Source organism: Delphinus delphis, chromosome 3 (genome assembly GCF_949987515.2).
Source record: "Delphinus delphis chromosome 3, mDelDel1.2, whole genome shotgun sequence".
Taxonomy (NCBI): Eukaryota; Metazoa; Chordata; class Mammalia; order Artiodactyla; family Delphinidae; genus Delphinus; species Delphinus delphis.
Genome location: NC_082685.1, coordinates 111,332,030 through 111,344,149, shown reverse-complemented (window position 1 = coordinate 111,344,149; position 12,120 = coordinate 111,332,030). Strand labels below are relative to the sequence as shown.

At 41.9% G+C, this 12,120-nt stretch overlaps 1 protein-coding gene across 2 annotated transcripts in view; it reads left to right on the top strand.

The window, feature by feature from the left end:
* The first annotated feature begins 1,164 nt into the window (after positions 1-1,164).
* Positions 1,165-12,120, top strand: part of SCAMP1 (secretory carrier membrane protein 1) — a 115,608-nt gene continuing 104,652 nt past the window's right edge. For both annotated transcript variants that reach the window (XM_060009256.1, XM_060009257.1), the window contains exon 1: positions 1,165-1,345. In XM_060009256.1, the coding sequence (XP_059865239.1) occupies positions 1,289-1,345 (57 nt within the window). In that variant the 5' untranslated portion in view covers positions 1,165-1,288. The remainder of the gene's footprint in view (positions 1,346-12,120) is intronic.

The window sequence follows — 12,120 nt, the reverse complement described above, 5'->3', positions numbered from 1 at the left end:
TCCCGCCAAAGAGAGATTACAGCAGATGTGCTTTTTTGTCTATCGTCACTAGCTAGTGTTTTCACAGTGGGGAGAAACTATTTCCCAGATGATTTTGAATAGTGCAAGAAGACCAAGAAGACTAACTCTAGTTCCTTCCAATTCTTGGGCACCTATCAAGGGAAAATAATTCTGGCTTTTTATAGCTTTATCTGCTAAGTGTTTTGCTGTTAGAGCAAAAGGAAGGTGAGAGGTGGGGAAAGAGATGCCCCCTCATTAAGTTCAAGGGTGGGGCAACGAATGGTACAAATAAATTCCACACACATACTCATTTTTTGGTAATCTCTGGTGTTGGGTAGTGGATAGGAAAAAATCAGAAGTGTATATTTTGCGCCTGAATGCTTGAAAGAAAACAAAAACGGCATCTTTTTGTCACCCACTAACATTAACTTAAGGGTCTTGATCTTTGGACCTGTGCCACCCCGCGATCATTTCTGGAGAAGTAGCCATTTTGCAGATTCTGGAGAACGGTACCAAGGGCCGGACCCTGGTACTGAATCTCTCTTTCCCAAACGTCTGCGGAGCCGGTCCGGATCGGTAGCACCACGGCTGGTCTCCGTGATTTAGCAACAACATAGAGTCGGAAAAAACCGGAAGACGGGAGGCAGGGATTTCCAGGTGGAATCAGGGGTGTGCGAAATTCATTAGTGAGGACAAGGCCCCACCGGGCATTATCTGTGGTTACAGGTGCGGAGCTTCTCTAGGTCTCCGCGCCTCTGAGCCCAGTTAAGCTGCCACTCCTTCCCCAGGTGTGCAGCCTGCGTCCCAAGCAGCCTTCCCAACCTGGGGAAGTGGTCTCAGTGTACGTCTTTCTTGCCAACAAAGTGCCACCTCTCCCGTAACTCATGCTTGGCCACACGGCGCCGATTTTAAATCGATAACACAACCAAGTCCAGCCGGACGCTCCGCTCATCCAAATGCGCTTAACACAGAACACCTCCGCGCTTCTTCCACTGTTCCCAGCTTCCTCCGCCCCTAGTTCCTACTCGGTCGTACTTAAAGCCCGGAGTGCTGGAGTGCGGCTCGGAGGAACGGGATGGCGAACTAGGAGCGGCGCCGGCGTCCGGCAGCCCGTCGCACCGGGCATGCTCAGTGGCACGGCCGGCTGGGTGGCCTCGCGAGCTGCACCCGGATCTGCTCGGCGGCGGCGGCGGCTGCGGCGGCGACGTGAGCGCGCAGGGGGGCGGCGGCCTCGCCTCCTCTCTGTCTCTCTCTGCGCCTGGGTCGGGTGGGTGACGCCGAGCGCGAGATGTCGGATTTTGATAGTAACCCGTTTGCAGACCCGGATCTCAACAACCCTTTCAAGGTGAGCGTCGTCCCCAGCATCTCCCGCCACCGTGACGCGTCGTTGTTTGTTTAAACCGACAAGTTCCTTCGCGCCCGCCACTCGGCCCCCTTCAGCCCCTTAAGACAGGGGCTCGGGGCCGCCGCACCCCTCGGCGGGGTCGCGCTCCGGCCCACGCGTCACTCGTTTTGGGGTCGGAGTGGAACCTACCGAGCTCCCCATACGGCCGGCCCTCCCCGCGTCCCCGACTGGAGAGGGTCGTGCCCTGGCTCGGGAGTGAGGGTTCCCGGGGCTTCGGGGTTCCCGGCCCGCCTCTCGGGAGCGGGGAGAGTGAGAGCCTAGAGCAGGTGGAGTTGTCACCTGTCAGGTAAGTGTGGCTGGCCGGGCAGGGGCGGGGGCCGGGACGCGGCGGAGGGGGGCTCACCCTTGGGAGGGGTTGTCATGGGGACCCGAGGCGGCGCTGAGAGGAGCTGCGTGGGTGATGGCAGAGATGTGGAGGAGAGGTGAGGGCACCGAGTACGCTGCAATTAAAAATAAAAGATTTTGTTTTTAATTTTTAAACTTGCGTTGCGCCTAGGTGCCACCAGCGGCGCTGCCACCCCTCCTCCCCACCATTTGCCTGAGGTTGAGGGTACTGATAACAAAGCGTAAGTTAAATATAAATAAACACACCTGGAAACAATAGTGCACGTGGACGATCATCTTCCTTCCTAACCGCTCTTAGTAAGGTAAACGACGGGATATTTTCCAAGCTCCTTGTGCGTCAGCTGTTCTCTGGGCTGTATGAGGATACCATTTCCCACATGAGCTGCTTTGTTTCTTGGAGTATACCTTTTGGATCCCAGCTTCGAGAGGGCTTGGCATAGAAACCGGCAAAGGAAGACGACTAAGGTGTTCATTATCTGCGCCTAAGTTAATGCAACGTCTATATAAATACCTTAAAAAGTACCACTCCAGGTTTCTTAATGAGTGCTGTTGTTTAGCACGTGTAATTTGTTTCTGTTGCTCGAAGTTGGTTAATTTCTCCTGGTTAGGTACAATAGTAACTTTAATTTGTGGTCCTACAAGGGTCACTTCTGGCTTGTTGAATTTACATCTCTTCTTTTACTCCTGGTTTTATCTCTTATTAAGAATTCTAGAAAAGGAAAAACATCCCTCTTCTGATCGTTTGCCTGTTAATTTCATGGAGGATTATCTTAAGTAAATAATTCTGATTATTATTGACAGCTTGACTCACTGTAGAAATGTAGAATAGACTCAGTCAGCTATTCCTTTGCCTCTAATAGCACTTAAGAAAATTCTCTACACCTGGCCTGAAACTTTTAGGTTTTAAAGATGATATGGTTATACTTTGAGTAGAATTTTTTCCCCCCAGAAGTTTAGTATTCCATCATCCCATGTTGTGGAAAATCGGATTATTCTTAAATCATAAACATTCTAAAGAGACATCTCATCACTTGCCAAACGGGTATTATTTTAGAATATTTTGAGGTTATAACATTAAGAACCTGTTAGCTCTTCCTAATTCAAATAATTCATTGGTGCTGTTTATTCAGCATCTGACAGTTTGGCTGTTTTCTGTCATTCCATTTCCTGGCTTAATTTACGTAGCTAGTTCTCTTGTTAGGGCGAGACATTGTCGGCTTCTTAGCCCAGACTGCTTTTTTGTGACAAGTAATGTTGCCATGACACTTTCCTCTTCTGCTGTACAGAAGGTTGCTGTAATAATTCTAAACCCAAAAGTAGCTTTAAATACTCATTGTGGCATAAAATTATAAACTTTTTTGTTCTTTATAAGTGGGTGCATTCAGAGGACAGTGATTATTTAGGTTCATAAAATGCCTCAAAGGATGGATAATTTAGGCCTAAAGAAGACTTGGTTGTACACGTTTCTGTTTATGATCTTTCCCTATTTTCAGTGACTGTCAGAGCATTGTGTATCTGACCTTTGATTTTTCTACTTAAATTCAGCTGCCCTTCCTCCTCTCAAAGTAAAGCTTTACATTTATAGCATATTCTTTCTTCTTTCTACTGTTGGTTTCCTTCTATGTAAATGTGATTCTTGAAATAGCATTTCTGGTCCTCTCTACTTACATATAAAAAGTTCTCAGGTGCATCTTTGTGTTACCTTATCGTCATCTTTCTTCTCAAATCTGTTCTTATTTTCAATATTTGAAATATTTCAGTATTCAAAAATAAAGTTTGTATTTTCAAAATATATATTTCACATTTGGCAACCATCCTAATTTCTACTTAATTAAAAACTATTTGATTTCCGTTGCTAACTTGCCCATTGTCTTACATCGAGGCGTAGGTAGTGCAGAATTGGCATTGGAATTTAGGTCACCTGATTCCTAGTCAGTTGCTGATGGCACTATATATTCTCTGTTTGCATTTCTTTCACCAAAATTCTTGTCTTGTGGTTGGAGCTTGGACTTGAGGCTCTCATGTAGTATTTAAAAGTTTTGGCTCAAGAGTTAAAACAAACAAACAAACAAAAAACCCAAAACTGCATTTAATCTTGGCTTTGTCACTGACCAGCTGTGAAACCTTGGAAAGTTACTTAGCCTCTCTATACCTTTAGTTTACTATTATGTAGAATAGAATAATATCAATAGTACCTTCTCCATAGGATTGTTAATAGGATTAGGTGAACATACATTTAGTGTGTTATCAGTGCTCAATGCATGGTGCCTTTAATTAGATAATAATAGGTAGTATTAATAGGAATTCAAGGAACTGTATTTAATTATAGTTGATGATATTATTCTTAGCTTATTAATTTGGTGAAGTTCATGTTACCTTTGAATCTTCTAGAGTGCTAATAGTAGCTGTTTGGAGGGTCATAGTTGAGGAATCAAGGCTAAAAATAATTAAGTGGTTTGCCCTAGGTCACCCTACTAAGAGTAGACCCAGGTTGTCTGAATCCTAGTGCTTTGTCACTTCACATGCTTCCTCCCTAATAAAAGAACTCTATATTAAAATTGAGCAACTGTCCATTTTATTTTGGCCTCAAACATTAATTCTCTATTGAAATAATCTACTTAAATTGGAGTACAATTCAGTGTTCTTATTTATCTTTTTAGTTGCAGTAATATCAGTGGTATCTTTAGTTGCAGTAATATCAGTGGTATCCTAACAGTTTAGTTGAAGTTGAAAATTGAAAACTTTGTCTTAAAAAGAGACCCATGGGCTTCCCTGGTGGTACAGTGGTTACGAATCCACCTGCCAATGCAGGGGACACGGGTTCAAGCCCTGGTCTGGGAAGATCCCGCATGCCGCGGAGCAACTAAGCCTGTGCACCACAACTACTGAGACTGTGCCCTAGAGCCCGCAAGCCACAACTACTGAAGCCCGCAGGCCTAGAGTCCATGCTCTGCAACAAGAGAAGCCACCGCAATGAGAGGCCCCCGCTCGCTGCAACTAGAGAAAGCCCGCACGCAGCGACAAAGACCCAACGCAGCCAAAAAAAAAAAAAGAGACCCATAATTCAAGGATGTTACCCGTTTTGTTTTCATTTACAATAAAGTGGATGCCACTCTTCCCTTAGCCATTTAAAATTTTAAGACTGGAGATTGGATAGCAACAGGAAAGGATTTTTTCTTTATCTTTCAGCATTAATCTGGAACATAGCGGTAGTAATTTATGGTCTGTGGTATTTTATGGTCATGTGAACTGCATGAGTTCCCACTGTCTTTTCCTCAGGTTGATATTTTTAAAAAGAGTCCATTGAGCTGCTGATTATATTTTATCAAATTAAGATGCATCATTATTTTATTTACCTCTGTTTCAGTTACCTATTGCTGTGTAACAAATACATGCAAAATCCGCAGATATGGAGGCCGACTGCATTACACCAGTTTATATAAGGGACTTGAGCATCTGAGGATTTTGGTATCCAAGGGGGCTCCTGGAACCAATACCCTGCTTATAGCAAGGGACGATTGACTGTAATCCCAAAATGTAGTGGCTTGAAACAAAAATTACTTGCTCAGTATTTTGTTATTTGAGCTACATTTAGCTGGACAGTTTGTTTTTAAATGTTATTGTCTAGAGTCACTCATGTGGCTTCAGTCATCCAGCAGCTTGACTAGAGTGGGATGGTTTAAGATGTCCTCGCTCAACTACCTGCCAGTTACCTGGGGCTGTCAGTGGGGGCAGCGATTGGTGCTCTTTCATGTGGTCTTTCCTAGGAATAGCCTGGGCTTTTTACGTGGTGGTAGTAGTGTTCCAAGAAGATGAGTGAAAGCCACAAGGCTTCTTGAGTCAGTTCGCTTCCACTACATTCTTTTAGTCGAAACAAGCCACAAAACCAGCCCAGCTTCAGAAAAGGAGTGGGAGGATTAGACTTCACATCTTGATGAAAGGAACTCTGTCCCTCTTGATATAGACCTAGGAACTGAAAAGATAAACCCAGTGTAAAATGGTGAGACAGGTACAGGATAACCTCAATAGAACTCCCATCAAATGGAGGAGTGGGAGGCATGTAGCAGTCGCTGGTACAAACAGCAGGTCTGAAATCCAGCCAGGCTCATTAGTCAGGGTCCCCTACTTTGGGGGCAATGAGAGTTCTTTGATTAGGGCCCAGTTCTACTACCTTGGAAGTCTTTTTCTAATCTTATTTTCTTCTGCTTTTGGCTCTACCCTCTGAGAAGTCCTTCTCTTCTGTAAATTACTCCAGTTTGTAACTGGAGTAGTATTTTCAGTCTGCTTCCTTCCCATTGAAAATTGGGAGCCCAGAAACCTCTTTTCAATTTGAAATATCTCTGTTTCTTTTAGTCCAGGCTGGTACAACTCTCTTAGCAATTTGTTAATCTTATATAGATTCAAATTATCGCTTAAAACACATCTGTAATTCTCTTTGAGACGGTCTTCTTTATTTAGGGTATAGTGTCAGGGTGCTATGGATCGACGCTCTTTTTTTTTTTTTTTTTGCGGTACGCGGGCCTCTCACTGCTGTGGCCTCTCCCGTTGCGGAGCACAGGCTCCGGACGCGCAGGCTCAGCGGCCATGGCTCACGGGCCCAGCCGCTCCGCGGCATGTGGGATCTTCCCGGACCGGGGCACGAACCCGTGTCCCCTGCATCGGCAGGCAGACTCTCAACCACTGCGCCACCAGGGAAGCCCTGGATCAACGCTCTTAAGATATGTGAAAACCTTTTGTCTAGATTGAGTATCTCCTACGGCAGTGTAAGCTCCCAGGCAGGTACAATGGGAGGCTGCTAGTGTGGGTGGGGTACCTCTCACAAATGCTGAAAGACAAAACTAGTGTTTGAGCATGTTTTATTTTGGTCCTTGGCTTTTACAATAATTGTAAAAGAAATGATGGTGAGTGTGAAAATTTTGAATGTAAACTGTTCTTTTGCTGATGTTGCCCCCCACCCCGTCCCCGCAACCAGAAAGGTTTTTTGGAGTGCAGTTAATATTTACTAGTGTCGAATGCAGATCCAGGAAACTTACTGGATATTTTCTTAATATGAATCACAGTGTTATGTAGTTCCTGAAAATATATATTGGATTAATGAAGTTAGTGACCAGTTCTTAAAAATGAATCTACAATATTCTGTTCTTGTCCATCCAGTGAATATTGTCTTCAGTTCCCAGTGCGTATTTGAAGACTGGTTTGAACAAGATAGGTTGTTCCCAAGAAGAAGACAGAATGACCATGGGTCTGGAATCAAGTCCTAGGAAAATTAAGTTTACTCAATGGGTTTAGTCTACAGAAGGCTAAAGCGAAGTTTGAGATATACAGATGCTTGAAGGGTTCTTAGTTGGTTGAATGAATAAATGTGTTCTTGCTTCAGGAAAAAAAGGCCAATTGGCAGAGTTTATATGAAAATAGATTTTGTCCTAACATAAAGATTTAAAAAAATCTATTAGAATAGCCTGATAATGCTCTTTTGGTATGGAGTTCCCCAGCACTTGAAGGAATTCAAACAGAATTTCAATGACCTATCACAGATGCTAAGGCAAGAGATTTGTGTCTCAAGTTCTTTTTCTACTTTAAAACTCTCTAATTGTTACATTTTTGTACCCTTATGGACCGTTTTGTGAATGCGTAAATTCTCTCATGTTTTAATCTACTGGATATTGGAATTGAGTCTGATCATCTCAAGAGAAGAGGGTTTATGTTCTAGGATGCTATGCTCTGAGCCCCAGCATCTACTGAGGGAGCAGCCTGAAGTGATTACTTACACATAGGTGATCATGTCCTTTACTGTGTGATACTTGCCATGCTGGTCTTAGCTGACTGATCTTATCAAGCAGAAGCCAATCTTTGAGCTGATCAGGAGCAGATAAGATCGCTTGGTCCAAAAACTTTGCCCCAACGAGAACAGTGATAGTTAACTGAGCTATCTTTCTCAGGAGCTATCTTTCTCTGTGAGAGCACAGAGAAAAAGTCAGGTAGTTGTAGCGGGAATAACCACGGAAAGACATGAGGAAAGAGCCAAATTATCTATCATGCAAATCATGAAGCACTAGAGTAGGAATCGTCTGACCAGGGCTTCTGGTCATTTTATAGAATTCCAGTCCCTTATTCGAGCTGCTCTTGCACTACAAGAGATATTGCCATGTTTTGAAGAATTCCAGCCTCTGTGAAACCTGGCATCCTTCTTTCTGTGTGCAGAGTCTGTTTCTTTCAACCAGAATTGCCTAAAGGTAAATGCAAAGCAATATCTTCTTGCCCAAATAGTGATAGAATCAAACCTGTAGGGACTTCCCTGGTGGCGCAGTGGTTAAGAATCTGCCTGCCAATGCTGGGGATATGGGTTCGATCTGTGGTCGGGGAAGATCCCACATGCCGTGAAGCAACTACGTCCATGCACCACAACTACTGAGCCTGCGCTCTAGAGCCCACGAGCCACAACTGCTGAAGCCCGCGCACCTAGAGCCCGTGCTCCACAACAAGAGAAGCCACCGCACTGAGAAGCCTGTGCAACAAAGAGAAAGCTGCGCGCAGCAATGAAGACCCAATGCAGTCAAAAAAAAAAAAGAATCAGACCTGTATTTAGGGACTTCCCTGGTTGTGCAGTGGTTAAGAATCCACCTGCCAATGCAGGGGACATGAGTTTGAGCCCTGGTCTGGGAAGATCCCACATACCACAGTGCAACTAAGTCTGGGCACCACAACTCCTGACCCTGTGCTCTAGAGCCTGCGAGCCACAACTACTGAGTCCATGTGCTACAACTACTGAAGTCTGCGTGCCTAGAGCCTGTGCTCCACATCAAAGACAAGCTGCCATGAGAAGCCTGTGCACCACAACGAAGAGTAGCCCTGCTCACAGCAACTAGAGAAGGCCTGCGTGCAGCAACGAAGACCCAACGCAGCCAAAAATAAATAAATTTATGAAAAAAGAAAAAGACCTGTATTTAGACCGAATGCAGATAAAAATGATAGAAGAGGTCTACGTGATATAATTAAAGTTGTACTTAGTTTTTGGTGGTAATGAAAGTGCAAACGCTATGGGATGTTTTTAAGTCACAAGAAGGAAATTTCCCAACTTTTAATAGGTATGGGCATAAAAGACGGTGTGGAGGTTGGTTGGATTTGACTTTGTACCAAGTGTCTTCCCTGTGCAAGAAATGCCACAAGAAATCCTTGTAAGTGTGTATGCAGATAGCAATCTCAATAATCTCCTCCCTGGCGTTTGGCATGGGGTGCTTATAAGAATTAGTAATGCCAGTTCATCAGTTGATGGACGTTTGGGTTGTTTCCACCTTTTGACTATTATGAATAATGGTGCTATAAACATCTGTATACAAGTTTTTGTTTGAACACTTGTTTTCATTTCTGTTGGGTATATAACTAGGAGTAACATCTCTGGGTCTTCTGGTAACAATGTCGAATCATTTGAGGAACTGCCAGACAGTTTTCCAAAGTGGCTGCACCATTTTATATTCCCGCCAGCAGTGTATGAGGGTTCCGCATTCTCTACATCCTAGTCAACATTTGTTGTTACCTGTTAATAATTGTAGCCATCCTAGTGAGTGTGAAGTATCTAATTTTGGTTTTGATTTGCATTCCCCTGATGACTGTATGATGTCGAACATATTTTATGTGCTTATTGGCCATTTGTATGTCATCTTTGGAGAAATGTCTATTCAGATCCTTTGCCCATTTTAAAATTCGGTTATTTGTCTTTTTAGTATTGAGTTATAAATGATTTTTTAAAATATATTTTGGATATAAGTCCTTTATCCAGATATACGATTTACAAATATTTGCTCCCATTTTGTCGATTACTTTTTTACTTTCTTATTGATGTCCTTTGAAGCACAAAAGTTCTAAATTCTGATTAAGGTCAAATTATCTATATTTAGTGGCTTTTGTTTTGATATTATATCCAAGAATCCTTTGCCAAACCTGAGGTAATGAACATTTACCCCTGTGTTTTCTTCCAAGAGCTTTATAGTTTTAGCTCTTAATTTTAGCTTTATGATTCATTTTGAGTTAATTTTTGTATAGGGTGTGAAGTAAGGTCGAACTTCATTCTTTTGAATGTGGATATCCAGTTGTTCCAACACCATTTGTTGAACAGACTGTTCTTTCTCCTTTGAATGGTCTTGGCACCCTCGTTGAAAAATCTCTATTCTTAATCTGTGTTCTTGCAAAAGAAATGAAATATTTTAGTTTAAAAAGCCCTTCATATTTCATGCAAAATGGCTCCCAAATACCTGCTGAAGTCCCTAGAGTATATATATTAGCTCTCCCAGCTTCCCAAATTGCCAGAGCTAGTGTTGCAACTCCTTCTAATCTCTGCTTGTTTCAAAACTTAAAAAAAAAAAAGTGTAATAGTGGGTTTTATACTTGTTTTTAGAATGTAATTCTAAATACATCAATATTACCAACTTGATACTTTTCCTTTTCTTTAAAAGAGACACTTCTATTTATTTTACAGAGTACAGATGAATTAGTGAATTTTTTTTTGCATGTCAGCAGAACTGTTGGAACCTCTTAAAAGAATAAAGCAAATAAGTGTATATTATAAAGTGTAGTGCATTTTGAGTATTGGTGAGATCAGACTAGGAAGAAAGGATTTGTGATAGGTATGCATTATAATTCTAAATTGATTGTTAATAGAAGAAAAATCAGACATTTGAATGCAAGTGATTTAGTATATGTAGCTAGTAAAGATTTTTTCTTATCAAACACAACCAAAACAATGCACATCATAGAAAAAACAATATGTACACAACAAATACTGGATGTTTCCACTTTGTTCAAGAGAAATAATCAAAGGCAGAGTTGTATATATGCTACTGGCAGTCATTTTATCTGTGGGAACCCTCCAATGGTGGTTAGAATTCTCATATAGTGATGAGGAATATATGTGGAAGGTGGTAGGTGATAGGAAAAAAGCATCAAGAATATGGGCCAGTCACGGCAGGGGCTGGTGTACTAGTGTAATTTTACTACCATTTAGCAATTTTCCCGAAGCTGTTGATGCTTCTTGTGGTTGATTTAGCCAGTCTTGTGGTTTTATTTATGGCCTAGCATACCTAATTTTTGGCATCTCAAATAGTCATAAATTTTAGTGAATTGCTTACAAGTAAGTGGCATATTATAAAAATGTAAATTAATGTATTCCCTAAGCTTCAAAGAAGTGTTACATGCTTTTTCTACTTGATTAAAAAAAATTTTATGGAAATGTTTATATTTGAATCTCAGGGGGAACTTAACCACCATTTAGAGTTGAGTCCATAAGAAAATATTCCGTGAGCTATATATATTGCAGACAAACATTTCTGTGTTCTTAGCCTGGTGCTGGGGGCTTAGAGGAAGAAGTTAATGAAGTTTACAGAGGTGGCCCAGGGGAGTTGGTAAAAGGGTGGCTTTGGAACCAGGCAGCCTAGATTTGCTTGTTCGCCTCCTAGCTAGGTGACCTTAGGCAAATTGCTTAATTTTTCTGCCTTCAGTATTTATTTTTTTATTTTTTTACATTTCTTATAGTTCCAGAAGTTTAGCTTTTGGATTAAGACAAAGATGGGAAGCTCTTAATATAACAGATAAGGGAAATAAATTATGGTGCAAGATTATCTTTGGTTGCAACATGTGATTATTTATTCTTCTCGTTTATTTTGTCCCTAAATTGCCTATGTTTCCTAAGGCAGACTCTAATTTTGATTAACTTTTAAACTTTTGGTATTAACAAATAGCAACAAAAACAAAACATAGAAATTACTGGTTGTCTTACAAAGTGTGGGGATTTTAGAAGCTATTATATATCACAACTTGAACTGAGGGTAATAATAATGAGAGCTCATTTTATTTTTATGACAAATCACCTTGTGATGTAAACGTTGTTTAAATGTTGGAAAGTTGTACACTTGGTTGTTTAATGTTGATGGTTTTTGAAAAGGATATCTAGTGTTCTTTTTATTATATTTGAGTCTAATATTTTTTAAAGTTGTGATTATGATTGCTTTTTGACATCATGGGAAGCTAGCAGGAGATGAATCCCTGGTGTCACAGTTGGAACTCTGAACATTTTCTCCCCATGGATATATTGTTGTAGATTTGGATTTGGTGGTATGATTTTAATTACTGGTCTGAAGAGCTTAACCACTAAGTTAACAAGAGTAGGTCATTTAGCCAGAAATCATTTCATAAGAAAATGTTTTGGGGCTTCCCTGGTGGCTCAGTGGTTAAGAATCTGCCGTCAGTGCAGGGGACACAGGTTCGGGCCTTGGTCCGGGAAGATCCCACATGCCGTGGAGCAACTAAGCCCGTGTGCCACAACTACTGAGCCTGTGCTCCGGAGCCCACAAGCCACAACTACTGAAGCCAACGCCTAG